Below are 19,052 nucleotides of genomic sequence, written 5' to 3'. Positions count from 1 at the left end.
TATAAACAATGCTAATGACTGATGACTTAATATATCTTAAAAATATTGACCACTACTAAGCAAGATGAAGTCATGGCTCTATTCAAATACATACTCATGAAGATAAGGTTTCTTCATTGCATGTCTGTTATACTGAACATGGATCATATTCTGGATTATCTCCAAATATGAAGGAATGTTTAATTAAAAGTATCTGGGATGTAATTTGTTAAAGAACTTAACAACGAAAGAATGCTAATGATCAGATAAGAGAGAAACTGTTATGCACGTACTTGTCTGCAATCTACATCAAATCTGTTGTGGTGTAGAATGCCCACTGATTCCACTAGAAACTAAGAGCTCTTAGGCATCAAGTGTTAAGTCGCCTGTTTCCTGCTTGATAAGTGTCTGCCAGACCTTTTGATGGCGTTCATATACTTTGATTTGATGTAGTTACTACTAGCACCTTAGCTATGGGAGTCAATCTACCTGCACACCTGGTGGTTATAAAATCCACAATGCATTATGTTGGAGGAGTGTTTCAAGAGTACAGTGAAACTGATATTCTGCAAATGATTGGGAGAGCTGGAAGGCCTCAGGTAAGTGAATGTTTAATTGTATTGATGCTGTCTGTAGTCAGATTATAGTAGAAACTATTCTTGTCAAAGATAGTGACAATGCCAGGAATTTTACTGCAACATTTGGTTTTTAAAGGGTTATTAATACTTAAATTACTTCTAGATTACTTTGCTGTTGAGAAAGAAATGTTTGCTTTTGTATTGTCCATCAAAAATTACTGCTTCACCTTACAGTGAAACAAGATCTGAAGATTACATTTGGGTTTCTTAGTTAATGGGGATTAGAGAAAAAGTAGGAAGCTGGCATACAATAGCCATTTCAGACAGGATTTTAAGAAAAGAGTTTTAGTGGATTCAGCAGGTATGTGATGCATATTCAACTGAGTTTTTTTCTTAGAACTAGAGAGTAACTTTTATTTGGGGTTTTATTTTTCAGTTTGACACTACAGCTACAGCAGTTATTATGACTCGTTGCAGTACCAGGGAGAGATATATACAGATGTTAAATGGTGCTGATATAATAGAAAGCAGGTAACTAAGTATTTTTTTATAAACTCTATAGGCAGTAGCAAAACTTCATAGTTTCCACAGAATGTGTTTTTCTTCATGTGGTTTTTGGAGTTTTTCTTTGGTCTATTTAGAAGACATCAAGAAAGAAAAATAAAACCAAGCTATTCAGGAATTAATGGTCTCTTGTTTTATCAGCCAAAAAAATCTCTAGAATCTTAAGCTCAAAAAAACAAGTTTTAGATTCCTGCTGGAAAACTGAGGAAGCTGAAAGAGTATTTATTGCAAAGACAAAAAGCAGGAATTGAACGCAGACCATGTCTCTGAATTTCTAGATGATAGAGTCTAGAAAATACTAGACCTGTATTTGTTGTTAACAGATTATCATGAGAAATATGTGGGAAAGTTAAGACATGAAAAGGTAAAATAGGAAATTTTACTCATGTAATTTTGTTAAAAATTAATTTTTCAAATCTATTTAGAATATCAACAGCACAGAATGTCTGTGCTGTAATTTTTAAATCTATGTAACTTTGTTTTCTAAAGAATGTGAAACTTCACACTTGGCAGTTTATTTTTGCTTGCTGGACATTATGCCATAATAAATTACATTGTTGATTACTTACATTACCTTTACTGTATTCTATAAATTTCACTGGTTACAGTGGTGGTTATGGGGGAGAGTTTGTTTGGTTTTGTTTCTTCCCAAAAATTAGTTTTAGTACATTTTTTATTGCTCATTGGTAAATGTCCTTAACTCTTGTGTTTTTTTGCACTAGCTTGCACAGGCACCTTGTTGAACACTTAAATGCAGAAATAGTGCTACACACTGTCACGGATGTCAGTGTTGCTTTGGAGTGGATACGATCAACATTCTTGTACATTAGAGCCTTAAAAAATCCAACTCATTATGGTTTGTTTGGTTTTATTTTTTTAATTTGTGTAATTATGACACTAGGATGTGTTATGCCATGTTGCTCATTTCTATAATTTTCTTACGGACTGTTGCTTCATAATGTGATGAAAACAAGATGTGCAATGAGGCCTGTAACATTTTGTTCTTTACCATAAGTATTGGGAGCTTCAGCATGGTATAACATTTAAAAACTGTGATGAAGCAATTACAGCTTCATAATCTATTTCTTTTGATTTTAATATGCTGGACTATGTATTAATGCAGTATCAAGCCATAATGTATTTTTCACTGCTGAATATGTAATCTGCTAAGAAAAAGAATAGTCTAATATTTCATAGCTTTTTTCTAGAATAAAGTTTCAGTTACCTTAATTCCAGTGTCTTCAGTTTGTCTTGTCCAGAACATTATCCCAGCCCTCAGCCCTGGCCATATCTTTGTTCTGCCCACTTGCACCACACCTGATTTTTGAAGTCACTGAGTAATTGCTGGAGACAATGTTTTATAAGGATTTATATTTGGGACTGGAACATAGTACGTCTAGTACTTGAATGGATGTTAAAATTTAGGTGGCTTCCTATATTCCAAAATAACAAAACTGTACCAGAAAGTTTCTACTGACATTTCTGAAACTTTTAGGACTCAGATATTTTACATGGGGAATGTCTGCAGCTTTTACCTTTGCACATCTGTTCTAACAGCCTCTTACTGATACTTAGTTACACCCTGTAAGACTTGTTTGCAGTATAATAAATATTTGCACATTTTTCTCTTTGGGGTATTTGTCTGGCTCCTAAAAATCAGCAAATCAGTTTTAATGGGTAATAAAATTGAGGAGGAAGTATATGATAGTACTAGGTTAAAACAACTTCTGTCCTTTTCATGCAGGTTTTTCATCTGGATTAGATAAAGTTGGAATTGAAGCAAAATTACAAGGTAAGTGGCTTTTTAGCTTTTTTCAGTAAAATGTTACAATTTAGGGCGGGTTCACCCCTGTTTATTATCTATATCCATTAATTTCAACAGATCCATTTGCAGAAGAAGTAATTTACTATTATGTGTTATTAATTTTATTTTATTATTAATATTTTTGAAATCCTATCAGTACATTTTAACTGGTAGAAAAGCTTTTCTTGTTTAGAGGAAAATTGTTAAATGCCTTTACTTACCTCATCTCCACATACATGCTCAGAAATATGGAGCGAAACACTTCAATTTTGATTGTTTGTCATTCTTCCTAATTTCCTTTGATTGATCTCATTTGCTTTCATTAATTTCTGTTGCTATACTTTCAAAAAAGGCCTTTTCAGAAATTGTCATTTTCCTTTCATAAATTTAGCCTTGAAAACAAAGGATCTAAAACGTAAACCTATTTGCCTTGTCCAGAAACTTTGAGTGAGTTTCCACAGGCAGGAATTAACCACCAACTTTAATAGAAGCAGGATCATATTCCAAAACCTTTACTTGAATTCAATGGAATTACTTGGGTATACATTCATTGCAATTTGATGATGGTGTTTCTGGTTTGTACATAGATAAAGTATTTTTAGTACATGCAAAAAACATTTTTCAAATTTTTGACAGAACTGTGTCTGAAGAACTTAAATGATTTATCATCTTTTGATTTGATCAGAATGGATGAAGCAAATAATTTCAAACCAACAGGTAACACTTGTTTCAAGTAAACCAAATTTCAGAAGTGATATAGAGATAGTGGTGAACTACAGAGGGTCTCAACTACCCTTGTGACCATTATTAAGAGTACACAAATGTAGTAGAGAGTAGAATCTGAGGGATTGTTTGAGTAGAATATATGGACAAGTTTCTTGACCAAGTTATGGATATTCATTCTCTTAATCTTGTTTCTCTTGTTGCTGAAAATTTGTTGTGGATTAGGAGAAGATTGCAGAACCCTGTGACAGGATAATAGGTTGTGGCACAGTGCAATGAAGGACAGGTTTTATCAATACCTCATCTTCTCTGCAGTCCTCTGATAGAGGTGGTTGGCTCTTTAGCAAGCACAGTTCACTGCCTGGTGTGTTAGTGTGACAATCTCCATTGGAGAGGACTGTAACCGGCACATTGTTCTTTCTGCCAGGCCATGGTGGGGTCAGTAATGTCCATCAGACAGCTGGGAGCAATAACACACAGAGAAGTGCTGGTAAATCTCACAGAGGCCTGTAGTAAGAAAGTTAATTTAATTATGTGGCTTAAGAAACTCCAACCCACTGAAATATTCTTGGCATATTTATTTTTTAAGGTATATTCTTCTTTTGCAGATACTGGAAGATTAATGGCATGGTATTACATTGCATTTGATACAGTGAAGCAGTTTTTCAAAATTAAGGGAACTGAGACACTAAATGAATTGGTAATTTGACTTTTTTTTTTTTTTAATTACATCTGTTCAATCGTTTTTAAACAGTCTAAGAAAAGAAGTATAAGGTGTGATTTATTTTAAAGAGCTCAGGCTTTGTTTATGTAAAGTTTTAGAGAATACATCTAATTAAATTCTATATGGAGTATTTTTGAGGCTTTGAACTTTGAGATCTTTTGATTTCCAAGTCTTTCTCCCCTCACTAACCTTGCTTATGAAGATGCAAAGTTGATGAAGCTGTTCTGTTTCTGTATTAAAAGCCTTAATGCCTTCTGGTTTAGTAGTTTTTTTGGTTGCAGAAACCAGCTGCATCAAGAGCAGGTTTTAAGGGAATTGTCTTCTGTTTTAAGCAACTTTCCTCTTTCAGGTAACAGGTTGTTATCAGAATCACAAGACATTTTGCTTTCAAGCCAATACTATGGTAGAACAGATTTGCCATGAAAAAATGGAACACTTGTTTTCCTGTGACTTTCTTTGTTGTTAAAGTGTGAAGAAAGCAAGGTGAAATATATTACAGAAAAAGTTGTTTGTATTTGCCTTGTATAAAATGTTAGCAATGTGTGTGGTTGACTTTAGATAATCTCAACTGAAATAGTAATCTAAAAGCTGAAAGAAAAAAAATTCCCTTTCATTAATAGCCTTCATAGGAAGAGGAAGGAATGTTGCTCAGTATTAAAAAGAACTGATGGATTGTGTCTTCATGGTCATACTGTTGAGACGAGAAATTTTTTAAAGTGTTCTTTTTAAAAAAGAGTTAGAAGAAGTGATAGAAGAAATGGCAAATTAAAACAATTGCTAAAACCCTATAATTATTACAGATTACCATGATCTCCAACTGCACAGAATTTGTGGATGTGAAGTTAAGAACAAATGAAAAGAAAATCTTGAACACTTTGAATAAAGACAAAGACAAAATAACTATCAGGTATTTAAAACTGCATTGAAAATCAAAAGTACCTTTGTAACAACAAATAAAATTAATTGTAGAAAATATGTATGTTCTCATGCATAGGTTTCCCATGGAGGGGAGGATAAAAACAAGAGAAATGAAAGTAAACTGGTAAATATTATGCTGCCTTTTTGTTTTTTATTGAAAAACATTTTATGGCTCTTGAAGTCCCTGCTAATTTTTTTTTGTCATTTTGCAGAGGACCAGTTCTTGTATTTTCTTGTTTCTACTCTGAATTTCCTCTTTTTTCCCCATTAGAAACTTTTTTGTTGTTCTTTTTCTACAGTATAGCTTATACGTATCAAACCCATTCTTTTTCCAGTCTCATTCAGGCTCAGCTGGGATGTATTCCTATTCAAGACTTTACTTTGACACAAGATACTGGCAGAATATTTAGAAATGGCTTGAGAGTTACTAGATGTATGGTAAAATTTAATCCTTTTCTTTGGTACATATACTAATAAACTACATTTTAGTTTATTGACATAATCAATCTTCCTTTTACAGGGTTATCTGACTTTCTGTCATCATCTAAGAACAACTTCTCTGCTTTATTAAACTCTTTGATTTTAGCAAAGTGTTTCAGGTGCAGACTTTGGGAAAATTCACTTCATGTGTCTAAACAATTGGAAAAAATTGGTAGGTACTAAGTAGAAATCATAGAAATGTTGACAGATAATCAAATCTCATAATTAGCCTGCTAATCTCTGTGTTGTCTGTTTACGTAAATGGATTAGTCTGCTAATTACTTATTTGCCACAATGGAGTACCACAGTTCCCAGAAGAATCTGCCATAACAAAAGTAAGATGTTTAGTAATTTTCTTCAGGCTTTCAAAGTATTTCAGAATTTTTGTTATTCCTTAATGTTCCTCTCAGTATCCCAGACATATTCCACATTGATGTGATTGTGTGCCCCTGACTAGGCTATGCCTTCCTTTCCAAGCAGCTGTTACTGTAGGTCCTCTTACTTGTATGCATGAAAACCTTTTAATTCACATTGAAAAGGATACGAATCATGAAAAAGAAATAAATTTATTTTTCATGAGGTTCTTATACACATGATGATCAAAAGTTTCTAATGATCTTCTTCCTTTCACTGTATCCTGTTACTGAATGAACTTCTGGCTAGAAGTACAGGCTTGTCATAATTATTTGAAAAGGAGTTCAGAAATTTTTGAATCCTCTGTGTTATAAAAATGTAGTCATACTTGTTTGAGGTAGTAGTGTATCTTCCTGCTTTGATGTCTGGTGTTATCATACCTTCATGTTTTCAAAATTCACTGCAACATTCTCTGTATTTCTTCTTTAGAGATACATCAGCTCTGCAGTGAACAGTGTAGTACAGAGATCTGCAAATTAGAGAATGGCTAAACCCAGAGGTCCTTAGGGTACAGTACCTTGCAGCCTTCCCTGCTCAAGTGCAGAGGCTGTAATGCTTCATTCATGTGGATTCAAAGCAAGGGCAGGGCTGGTTAGCCTGTGCACAGCACAGTGCTGGGAACACGTTTCCACTATCCCACACCTGTGGCAATGTTGACACAATCATCTGAGGAATCTGCCTCATGTTCAGCATTTCTGTGGAGTTAGGATGAGTGGAATAAATATGGCACTTGCAGTGTAGACAAATCCTTTCCTGTACACTATATTCAGTAGAATAAAGTCACGTTTAGTTTTTTAATAATATAAGTGTGTATATACAGACATCTCTGTCCAATTTTCCTGGGTTTGGGTACTTTTTTCTTATGCTGTCATAGCTCTTGCAATGTATGTTACAAAGAACCGCTGACTTCCAAAGTGTCATTTGTTCCCCTCACAAGCTTCTTTTGAACATTCTTCTGTCAGTTCACTCTTTTCCTGAGTCAAACATTGAATTGAGCCTGTAGTATGATGTGATTTTTAACCTCTGCCTATGGTTAATCTTATTCCATTTCTTTCTGAAGTTAGATGAATTGTTTAAGTTTATAGAAATTTGCTGATACCATGAAGCATATTCAGAAATCCTTAATTTTTTAACTCTTATCTCAGTATGCTATTTTTGGACCTTAAAAATGCCTTATTAATCAGGATTTCCATTATAAGAGTGACTGTTCTTTGACTGACACTTGGCTGTACTGAGACTGATTATTCAGTTGAATTCTTACTGCATTTCTCCAACTCTTGTCCAATAATTATACTCCCTCTTGTTGAATGGTATGTTTGATTTGTTTGCTTGTTCTGACAGGATAATGATCAGTTGTCATATAGGATTTATGACATTTACTACTTGTTCAATTTTCTTCCCACCCCCATTTATTTTTTGCTCAGAAGTGTAGATGAAAATAAAGAGAAGTCTTATTTATATCTAGTATTCTCTTCACTGGTGGAAATCCTTCTGCCATTTTTGGAATTAGGATAAAAGAGTTAATCTTCAGCTTCAGTTATAAAGAAACAGGGCAGCAGCTCTAGCAGCAGAAGTAATATGAGAGTTGCCAGTGTTCAGACTGCAGAGCTTCTGCAAAGGAGCAGGGAGATGGTAAAAGGTGTTTTCCCTAAGTCAGACCCAAAAGATGTTCAAATACACATAAAAAGATGAAAGGTCTTCTGTTTCTCTAAATTACTGAATTCTTGAGTTAAGTCTTTTTTTATAAAATTACTGTCATGTCTTCCAAGAAGTAACCTAAAAGTATCTAAAGAGGTTTCCCATCTAGTTTTCAGATTTCTTATACTGTTTGCAGAACTGTGTGAGAAGGATCCAAATACTCATTCTAAGTATTTGGTACTATTTTTTACCTACAATTGTTGCAGTTATTATAATAGGCTGTAGTTCCAGATGAATTAAGTGCCTTTTCATATGCTGTGGTAATTCTAAATTTTACTGAAAATACTGAATCATGTAGAGAAATAAAAGTGTAAATGGAATTCTATGCTCTTATGGCTTATATGCCATGGGAAAGCTTTTTGCTAAAGCTGCAATGACTTGTAGAAGATTATAATAAATACTTATTTTTTAGTTAATTTTATTATTAACTTGCTCAAAAACATTGAGGTCTTTATTATTTCAACATAATTAAATAATTTCTTGAGTAGGGAAAAATTCTGAGACAATACTGTGCGGAATGCTTTTTTATCATATATATTTACACAGAACACGTTTCTTGACTCTTGTAGAAGGTGATCTAAAATCTGTTTTCCTATAGAAAATGTGAACGTTGTAATAATTGAAATTTGTATATTTTCATGTTTGGTTTGTATTGCATTTCTTTTTCTCTTTACTAATGGAGAAATTAAATAATACTGAAATACTTAATGAAAAAAATAAATTTAGTGATTTGCTGGACAGAAAGCTGCATCAAATGTAACATAAAATTATTTATGCTTTGAGTTTACCTGCTGTAATGCAGAATAATTTGAGGTTATTTATTGTTCTTTAACAGCATAAAACTTGTTTTTTACAGGTGTATCACTGTCAAATGCTATGGTAAATGCTGGGCTGACATCATTTAAAAAAATTGAAGACATAAATGCAAGGGAGCTTGAATTGGTAACTTATTCTTTTGAACATAGATAAATATGATAGAGAAAATACTGAAGACTAATACCATTACTACTAAAAGCAGTATAGTTAATATATATTTGCTAATGATCACAGCAAAATTTAGATGTTTAGGTGATTTATTTATTTAAGGTGATTTATTTATTTTAACTTACTAGTTAAATTAAAATTTAAAAAGCTGTGTAGCTACTACTGGTTTTCCTTGAAAATGTGTATGATGTTGTAGCAAATTTAACGTGAATGATGATTTCATGATTTGGGCTGGCTGTGGAAAGCGGATGCTTAAATAGGTAGAATTTTATCATTACCATGGTTTGAAACAAAGGACAATATGCACTTCTCTATTGGGAGTGTTGGAAAAATATAAAAGGAATATGTATTTGCAGTTTCTCTAAGTGTATGTGAATTACGAATATCCCAAATTTCCATTATTGCAAGTTTGAGATAGGAGTAGAATAAAAATCTTCTAAATCATCTATGAAGCACTTCTTATTTTAGGAAAGGTAAATGTTACCCTAGGACTGGTTCTTTGGCTCTTGGCTTCTTTTCTGTGGAAACTTATTCTGGTGTTCTGGAAGATATAACAGGCTTCTAAATCTTACTTGGGTTTTTCTGTTTTGACTTTGGAAATTTGATTTCTCATTTCTGGCTCCTTTTATTTTTTTTCTTGTAATTTATTCTGTTTTATTTAAAGCTTGTGCAACATAGAAGAGTCATCTCATATAAAACTCGAGTAGTCATTGGTAGTTGATTGGCTGTTAACTGAACAATAGCAGTAGCAACATGAAAAAGTATTGGAATTTTCTTTTGGTAATGTTGCTATTCTGGGCATCACTGACAGTAGGGAACCAAGAGTGAAAGGGGCTTTTATTGCTAACATAAATACTCAGGTGACCCTTGATTCCTTGGATTTACATCTTTGCAGATTTTAAACAGACATCCTCCTTTTGGAAACCAGATAAAAGAGTCTGTTTTGCACCTTCCAAAATATGAACTTAAAATTGAACAGGTACATTCTTTTATATTTATTTTGTTTTTATGCTGGTATTATTAAATGAAAAAGCAAATACTGACTTAAAAAATATTTTGAGTCTTCCTGGATGGAAGATCACACAATATTGTGACCTCTTTCCAGCTTTGTAGGTAGAATGAAACTTCTAAATCTTCCAATCGCCTTAGAACAGACATTCCCTATAATATATTGGCCTCTCTCATTGATACCATTTTATGTTACAAATGTAAACCAGTATATTCACATTCTAGCATTATATGTGAGTCTGAGAGGTCTCTTCTATCTTGAATTTAAACAAACCCTAGAGACAGCAAAACACCAAAATAAAGCTTACTGAAATGGTATTAACTCATGTTTATTTTCTATAGCACACTTAGGAATATAGAGAAACAATAAATTATGACATTAACCTAGCTGATGCCCTTTCAAAGGAAGGGTACAATTCTATGTGTAATCAAGAGCTTTGAGGTTCTGATATGCATTTTGTCTTTATATGGATTACAAAGACACTTCTAAAATCAAAATTTGAAAAGTAACCTTAAAGTTGGTAGAAATGAAGACACATTTCAAGCTAAAAACTCAATAGATGTGTGAAATACTATTGGTATAACAATCAGTTCTAGTTTACTTTTCATTTGACATTGATACCAGATGAGTAGCTCAATTCTCAGAACAAAGATTTAACAATTATAAATATCTTATTGAGGAATGCTACGATGCCAAAATATAGCTTCTATATAAGAAGTATTATTCTTGCATATTTCTCTTTGCATTTGTCTTTGATTCTCAGTACTAAATCAAACTTATAATATTCAGCTCTGGCCAAGCTAGTACTGGAAATCAGTGTCTCAGAACAACAAATAAAAATTGTACCACAAATTCAAATTGCTTGAGTCAAGCTTTTGTGCTTGTATCAACAGATAGAAATTTATGGACGGGCATATATTTTACTTTGCATATTTTAGCAGTTTTGTCTTCTGTATCATTTTCCCTTAGCTTCCAAAATACAGTGACATGTTGGCTGAAATCTTAGTAACCGTCACATTAACAAACTATGAGCAGCTACAGACAAAGAGAACAGCGCCAGACTTCCACTATGTTACGTTGGTCATAGGAGATGCTGACAACCAAGTCATTTTTAATCAGAAAATTATGTATGTATGATAGTGGTTTTTTGCCTCGCATCGTTTTATGGTGTTGGCTTTTCATCTGTTCTATGACTTGCAGGTTTTTCAATACTTCCTACTGATGTCTAATAGTACAAAATTATTCTTTATCCTACAGCATTTTCTAGTCACTGTTGTCATTTAAAATGCTACACAAGATTCAGAAACCCCCAAAACATGCCAGTGTGCTTGTCAGTGCAGAGAGCACGTGTAAATATCTGTTCAACATCAATGTCATATTATGGAAAAGTCATAATAATTTTCCCATAAATCTAAAACAAGTAAAATACCTATTAAAAAGATAGGTAAGCCAGTTATTACTTACTCCTGTTACCTATATTTCTTTAATTATATTTTAAAAATAGGGATTTTTCCCTCAGAGATGGATTTAAATTCTCCATTTGGCTGAGATGCTTGGAGCAAATGGGAAAAGAGAAACAAAATCTTTTCCAACTGCTTGACCTTCATGAGAAATCTGGCACTTCTGGCACAACTGAAACTGATCCTGGCCCTCTTATGGCCATAAATCATACATTATTGGAAAGTTATTCTTAGACCAATTATCAAGCAAAACTAAAGTACTAGGACCAAATACAGGCTCTTTCACTGGGTTACAGATACAGTATGCAGTTGTGTTTTCATTGTCAATGTCTAACAACTTTACTGATGCATTACAGGGATTCTGTGCTGCTGAAAACTGGAAATTGGATGAAGAAAATTGAAGTTAAAAGAGCTCTTAAATCAGAAGATATTAGTATAAATTTAATTAGTTCTGATTATGGTAGGTTAGGGTATTCTTTGAATTAAAAACCAATATGCATAAGATTCTGGAACAAATTACTGAAACACTTTCTCTTAAGCCAAAGTATAATAAAGTGAGCTGGTCCGGAAACAAACCTCTATTATATATGTTTTACTGAGTTGCATACTATCTCTCACAATTACTTACCTGTTTATTTAATTTACTGCCACATTAAGGAAGTGGGGAGCATCAAAACGCCTACTAGGAGACAGTATTTTGCTCTGTTGATACAGATTGGGATTCTCTTTTATCCTTCTCCTTCAAGTGAGTTAACTTCCAGTAGGGATAACCTATCAGCCTGAAAGGTTATTTATGCTGAGCAGAGCTGTCTTTGTGTATTTTCCATTGTAGTAAAGAGGTGTTGGATATGGATTCATCTCTACTTTGGTAACAAGAATTTCCTACAGATGAAAATACTGTGCCTTACTGTGAACAGATTTAAACATGGGTCCCCTCAGTGTCAGTTTCCATACAATTGGAACTACAGCAGCAAATGAGGAGAGACCCTTATGAGCTTGAAACACAAAACTTTGAAAAACAATTTAAAAACAGAGTGGCTCCATTAAATTCTGTCATCATGCCCCCCGCCCCCAGTAAAGAAGATTACTGTGTGCCAGATTAACTGAAGTGTAGTTGATGCTTCCATGGTAAATACTGACATTGAGATTATTACAATAATTAAGCCTGGAATAATCTATATTTCTATAGCTAGACCTGTGGCTCTGGAAAAAGACAGGTTTTCTAACCACACAGAAATTAAAATTGTCCTTTTATCTCCATGTTGTACTGAATTCAGTAAAATTCAGCACAACAGTTAATTTCTCTGAAACTGGTAACAGTGAAATTAGATTAAAACAATTTACTTATTTTGAAGACTGTTCCTATTTCAGATTTGAAGTAAAGCTCACATTTTTTAAAAGCCTGTCTGGTTTTCCAGCAAACTTTATTTCCCTGATAAAAGACAAAATTACTCTCTTTACAAAGGGTGTCTCTCAGTCTCTCATGATTATTGCTTTCCACTTGAGAAGAATTATCAACATACTCATTTTATGCCTTTCCCAGTACAAAGCTCCTCATACTGCTGAACACAGACTGGAGTACTGGATAAAATTTAAAATTTTATCAGCAGTGCAAAGCCATAGATAAATGTAGTTTTAACACAATACAAGAATATTTGGTTAAATTCTGTTTTTCTTCTAGTAACTATGTCTTTAATTCTAAAAAACGTTTGGGGTTTTTATTCTCAATCCTAAAGAATCTGGTAATACAAGAGTGTGCTTTAAGGGCAAATTATTTTTAAAAAATTTCCATGATCTTTGGTTAATATTTACTCGCTTAAACACTTTAGAATACTGAAGAGAATCAGTAGTATACAAACAGTTTAAAGCAGTTTTAATATTTTTTGTCTTTTTTCTTCCAAGTTGGCCTTGATATAAAGCAAGCATATACAGCCTTCTACTTAGCACCAAAAACAGAGAGATGTAAGGTGGTCACAAATCAAAAACTGAAAGTTGCATCTACACTTGATAAACGTTATGGTTCACCCCAAAGCCTGCCAGCAGCAGAAGTAGATAAAGGTAAATGGTCAGATCAAAGTATCTGTCTAAAACAAAAGTCAACAGAAAATTGAATTTTGCTTTCACTAGGGAGCTAGATCTTTATTTATCCCTGCTGTTTCTTTCTCAAAGGTAATAAAAATATAACTCTGCTGCTTCTACTTGTCAAGTACTACAGTGCAATTCTTTGATGATTTTGAAAACAAGAAAAATCATGGGTGTTTGGTATCCAATATAACTGTTTGAATTTCTGTATTATATTTATCTAGGAGGCAGATCTAAACAGGAGATTGCTTACAAGAAAAATGGAAACAGAGAATGTAACCACCGCTGTAAAAATAAAGATGCATGTGGGCACGACTGCTGTGAGTTTCATTAAATCTACAACTTCTGGTACTTTTAGACAAATGCAATTTAGAACAGCTCCCATCATACCAATGGCTTTGTTAACAGAAACAATACAAGCAAGAGAATGGGGCCTGAGTTGTTATGATACAGTCATAAAAGCAGTTATAAATAGCTTTGTCAATAACACTTTCATAGGCACTACAATGATTAATAATACTTTTTATACTTAGCATATGATTTTAAAAAATGTCAAGCTTGTTATGCTTTTATATAAATACTGTGTTAGATTTTGTAGTTAACATGTTAAATCTTTTAGAATCTTTTAGCAGAAGATACTAAGCTTAGTGGCAAAGTTTTTCAAAGTAGTTTGAAAATAATTAGGATTTATCCCTTATAATTAATCTAAATATTATTTTGCTTCATTTTCTCAGGTAAAACTGGAGTACCTCCAGAGTCACAGATGAATGGAAACACAAACTTTTCTTTGTACCTAGCTGATTTAAGGAGCAGGAACTCAAATTCATCTTTACCCCCAGTAAAACGGCTAAAGGTTCGCTTGAATGCAGTCAGCCATTTAATAGGTTTATTTTAATCTGTTACATATTTGTAGGCATTGTTTGCAGAGAGAATTTTATCACTAAATATGAACATTCAAGTTTTACTTTTCTGTGTGGAGTGCAAGAAGTAAAGAAGTGCAAAGCTCCAGGAATCTTTGAAAGGCTCTACTGTTCTTTGGGACATTTCCAATGGTCCACTTTTGTGCATGTCCTCTGTATTTTTTTATTTTATGGCATTTGATAGGTTGTGGTTGGTGAGGTTCAGAGGCATTATTGGAAGATACTGCACTGTGACTTGGTTTGGCAAAATATGACCTGAATGAAACAAATTGTGGTATTTATTAGTCATGGTATTAAGAGTCCTTTTTTCACTGGCAGGTAGATCCAGTTGTTTAAAAACCATCCATATTAGTTTTAAACTTCTGAAAGATTTAATGGCTTTCACTTTATTCCTCTGAATGTAGTGTTAAACTAGGTCTTTCTGCAGCAAGAATGATATTTGAGGTATTGGAGGGTTTTATTTCCACCTCACAGCTTTCTTTGCTTGTTTGTTTGCAATAGAGGCTTATTTAGCCTACAGCTAATACAGATGAGAGTCAACCAGTCTGGCTTTGCCAGGGTGCTTGGATACCTCCACTAGAAGCACATCATTAAAAACTTTTTAACTGAGTACATTAGATAAGCAGACTTTAGAAAGGTTTTATGACATTTAAATATTACAATAACTTACAATATTAATGATGTCATTAAACTTGTTAAAAAATAACAGTTCTCAGTATGTTCATATCGTAAAAGTTAAAATATTTTGCTTTCTTTGGATGCAGATGTTAAAGCAAGCTGAAAATGTGGATCTCAAACAATTTGTTTTTACACCTAAGTCTTTATTGCCAGCCTTGCCAAGGTACTGCTAAGAATTGTTTTGTGAATAAAATTATTTTGCAACTTTGTGCAGCTGTTTTACTCACATGTCACTGATTTTATTTTTTTTAATAGGTCTAGCAATAAACTGTCATCTTCATCACCTTCAGTGGACCAGATAGATAATATTAATACCATAGAAATGTCTCAGAAACAACTGCAATCCTGGAATTGTGGAAAGAGTAGTAAGTTATTGCTAATGTTTAAAATTCAAATGTTCACTGTTTTGATCTTTAAATTAATGCTTTACATTTTTCTGCCTGATCTGCATCTGATAAAAACAGATGTTGTTTTTCAGATGCTTTGAATGTGGACTTTGAACTGAGAGATGATATTTGGGACGATATTGATGATGAGAAATTGGTATTTGCTAGTAATTTTGTCAGTAGAGAATTAGGTAAGGTTATTTCAACAGACTTTTTTCTTTCCTACGTACAAATTATTCTATGGGCTCTTATCTGAGAATAAATTATTATAGTATACAATGAATAGAGCCACCTGAAATGTTTGGTTAATAGACTTGACTGTCAGATTTATTATTCTACCTTGAATGTCACACATATTTTGACAAATCTAATACAGAAGGGAGAGTTGAAGAAGTCACAATTAAAATTTTCTGGATGGCCTGCAACTGCATAATTTTTATTGCATAATGTATACTGACTGTATACCTCTGCTTATCTTTATATTAGACCAAAACCCACAGAAGAAACATTTCATGTGTTAAGACACTTCCATAATTTTCAAAGTATTATTTATCATGTCGTGTGAAATATTTACAACAGGTTGTGGCTGCTTCTCAGCTCTCTTTTTAAACTTTCATTCTTTCACAGAACATGGAAATATCTGCCTTCAAATTCCAGATGAATGTCAACCCCTCTGCCAGTATACAGCAAGCAAAGCCACAAATAACATCTCAAAAGAGTAAGACTTACATAATTTACTACTATTTTATTCGATTTATTCAGTTTAAAATGTTCTCTGAATCTCACATATATCTGTGTAATCAAATATATAGAAGGTTGTTCACTTGTAAAAGTGAGTGAAATTTCAGTGTTTAAAAGGTATGAATTGTTGAATGATTTTAATTTGGTTTTTATTTAAGTGTGCAGGGAAACAAATTGAAAATCCTGAACTGAAAAGCAAATAATTTTGCACTTCTGTTATAATACTGAAATTATTCAACTTGGTGTTTTCAGTTCATGCATGGTACAAGATGAGACCAATATTCAGAACTCAGATGCTTCTATGGTTAATAGCACATCAAAAGTGAATTTTTCTGTACGGAATAGAAATATAAGTTCGGTGAGTAAAAATATATTGATAACAGAATTTTCTATAATTAGAGTATTTACTGTGTAAATATATGTGCTGTACCTGACTTATGAATCAATTAGGGTATCCTAAATTTCTGAACCTCTCTGTTGTGTTGTCCAAACCTGCATGCATTCTGTATTTAGTAGGATATGCCTGGTACAAAGAAATAGAGTATGAATTTACGTTATATAGCATGATCTCAAAACTATTTACTCAGATTGATAGTTTCTCCATCCAGTATATAGTTAGACTCATCACATGCTTATTCCTTGTCAAACACCCAACCATCAATTAAATACCAGTACTACATTCTAGAACACTCTGGGAGTTTCAGTTGGTTTAACCATATAAACTTTTTAACTTTTGTGTTGCAGTTCGGTTTTCAAGGCAAAAAGCCTTCAAGTCTTTTTCAAGAGCAAAAAAATGTACAGTGTTCTTCCATCCCAGAAATAATCTCTGACTCTTCTGAATTAACCAAGAAAGAAGATTTTTTTATTTTCACAAAAGAACAGGAAAAAGAACTAGACCCTAGGTAATAAAGACTTATATATGTTTTTCTGTTTCCGTAGTGTTCAGTGCTTATGTCTCCATGGAACACAGAACTTCAGGCAATTTGTTAGTTTCTAATATTCATTGTTAAAAATTTAGTTTTCACAATAATAGTAAAAATTAACTCTTCTTAAAAGAGAAATTACTTTAAATTTTCTTGCTTACCTTGGTTTCTCTTGACTCTATATAGTGTTCCTGATTCCATAGGTTTTGATGTGCTATACCTAATTTGTTTGTTTGCTTTATCTTCTTTAGATATCTGCTTGATGATGAATCCAATGATGTCAAGCCCTTTCTTGGAATATTTGATGGTATTTTGTAAAACATGTAAACAAAATACATTCTAAGTGCTGGGGAAAGAACTTACAGCCAATTTTACAGTGAAGGCTTCAGTCAAGAGAATTTGATTTGTTACCTATTTATCAATAGCTGGATTGCTGCACGGATATATAATAACAAAACTGATATCTCATTTACAGAATTTATAGAATATAAGAAATAATATCTTGTTTTGATAAGTACTTAAGTATTTGTTTTGTTGACCTTGCTGTTTTCAGGATTATTAAAAAAATATTGAAATATGTCAAAGGAGAATAGTTCACAAATTCAGGGTGCTTGTAGATAAAAGAACATCCCATGAGGGAAAGTAAGGGATTTGTAGTAATGTGTTTATAGTAACATGTTCTGCTTCTCAAGTAGTCTTTAAATGAATGAAAGACTCTTTCCTTGGAAATACTGTAATTTTTTTGGTTTTTCTTTCAGTTTCTCTAAAGGTGAATTGTTCATAGTGCTGATTCTGTAAAATAATTAGATTTATAAATATAGGTAATAGAATGGTAAATTATTCTGGAGTCTAGATATTCCCTTTGACAGTGCTATAAACGTATTATTAAAAGTGTGCTACTTAAGCATATATGTTTCCAGATTCTCAGCAAATCAGTTGTTAAATGTCTGTAAAAATACTCTAAAACTCTGTTGCCTGTTCACTTTCATACCCAAGGTCATAAAATGGGCATTCATGTGTCCTAATACAGATTGAGGCACCAGCCATTGGATTTGGATATCTTCTTGTAGCTTTAGTGTTTGAATAGTAGACCTTGTAAGTTCAACAGTTAGTGGAATATACGATATTGTCTAAAATCCAAGAGAGTGTTAATTTTTACTGTTAATTATTCAAAATGTGAGGAATTAAAATATTACAATCACATGTTACAGTCATTAGCTGTCTGTTCTTTCCATATTATTTGTGGTGCAACTAAATGCAGTCATGTTTTGCTGCACTACCAGGTTGTAATTTTCTCAGCTAATAACATTTTGCTTGACTCCAGTGTTTCCTTACACTTTTGACTTGATATAACTCTTTCTCTGCATGAAAAAATGGCCTCATCTAAGCAGTCTCAATACTCACTACTCAGTATGTTTTTGACTATGCAAATGCCAATTGGCCCCAGCTTAACTCACTTTTCTACACCTCAAGTATTTTATTACATCTCAAAGTTATTAGTGTGTCAGATCTTTTTTTGTCAGATTTTTTTAAATTAAGCTTCTGAGCTGATGTAACTCAGAATTACTACACTGCTGCCACATTTAGCCCAGCAGTCCTAGTCAGGTACACATTCCAGTTCTGTGTCAGGGTAAGATTTAAGGATGCAGATTTTATCTCCTGCCCATCACCATCTTCTGATTTCCTTGGGAAACAGATGGCTCCCAGGCAGATACAGTGGTGTTTCTCTAAAGATGCTTCATATAAATGACCAGGCAACCAAAACCCCAGGTCATGCCCCAGGAGGTAAGTGTTGGCATAGCTATGGAGAGCTGTAATTGCCATTGTTTAATTGAATCCCATGAAGTGATAAACCTGGTTCACCTGGACTCCCTGTCTAGTCACTAGAAAGACACAGGCACTGTCAGAAGACATTTCAGACTGTAGGGCTGACTTGCTCTCTGGTGGAACTCTCCGAATTACCTGCAATGAGAGTGACATGGAGAAG

The 19,052-nt window shown here is 33.3% G+C and overlaps 1 protein-coding gene across 1 annotated transcript in view; it reads left to right on the top strand.

Annotated features, from left to right (window-relative positions):
• The window catches only part of HFM1 (helicase for meiosis 1), a gene marked incomplete at its 5' end in the record, with an annotated part of 33,334 nt that extends 15,553 nt beyond the window's left edge, over positions 1-17,781 (top strand). The window contains 24 exons of the mRNA XM_083867058.1: positions 433-578; positions 994-1,088; positions 1,844-1,977; positions 2,866-2,913; positions 3,562-3,642; positions 4,257-4,348; positions 5,173-5,279; positions 5,367-5,414; positions 5,626-5,723; positions 5,811-5,942; positions 8,739-8,824; positions 9,762-9,845; positions 10,845-11,002; positions 11,692-11,795; positions 13,238-13,393; positions 13,642-13,737; positions 14,152-14,270; positions 15,102-15,178; positions 15,271-15,380; positions 15,494-15,592; positions 16,029-16,119; positions 16,395-16,500; positions 16,887-17,044; positions 17,317-17,781. Coding sequence (XP_083723184.1) covers positions 433-578; positions 994-1,088; positions 1,844-1,977; positions 2,866-2,913; positions 3,562-3,642; positions 4,257-4,348; positions 5,173-5,279; positions 5,367-5,414; positions 5,626-5,723; positions 5,811-5,942; positions 8,739-8,824; positions 9,762-9,845; positions 10,845-11,002; positions 11,692-11,795; positions 13,238-13,393; positions 13,642-13,737; positions 14,152-14,270; positions 15,102-15,178; positions 15,271-15,380; positions 15,494-15,592; positions 16,029-16,119; positions 16,395-16,500; positions 16,887-17,044; positions 17,317-17,383 — 2,492 coding nt within the window. The 3' untranslated portion in view covers positions 17,384-17,781. The remainder of the gene's footprint in view (positions 1-432; positions 579-993; positions 1,089-1,843; positions 1,978-2,865; positions 2,914-3,561; positions 3,643-4,256; positions 4,349-5,172; positions 5,280-5,366; positions 5,415-5,625; positions 5,724-5,810; positions 5,943-8,738; positions 8,825-9,761; positions 9,846-10,844; positions 11,003-11,691; positions 11,796-13,237; positions 13,394-13,641; positions 13,738-14,151; positions 14,271-15,101; positions 15,179-15,270; positions 15,381-15,493; positions 15,593-16,028; positions 16,120-16,394; positions 16,501-16,886; positions 17,045-17,316) is intronic.
• Positions 17,782-19,052: the final 1,271 nt, after the last annotated feature.

The sequence above is a fragment of the Zosterops lateralis genome, assembly GCF_965231275.1.
Source record: "Zosterops lateralis genome assembly, chromosome: 9".
Classification (NCBI taxonomy): Eukaryota; Metazoa; Chordata; class Aves; order Passeriformes; family Zosteropidae; genus Zosterops; species Zosterops lateralis.
The sequence above is the reverse complement of the archived record's forward strand: the minus strand, read 5'-3'. Positions and strand labels throughout refer to the sequence as shown.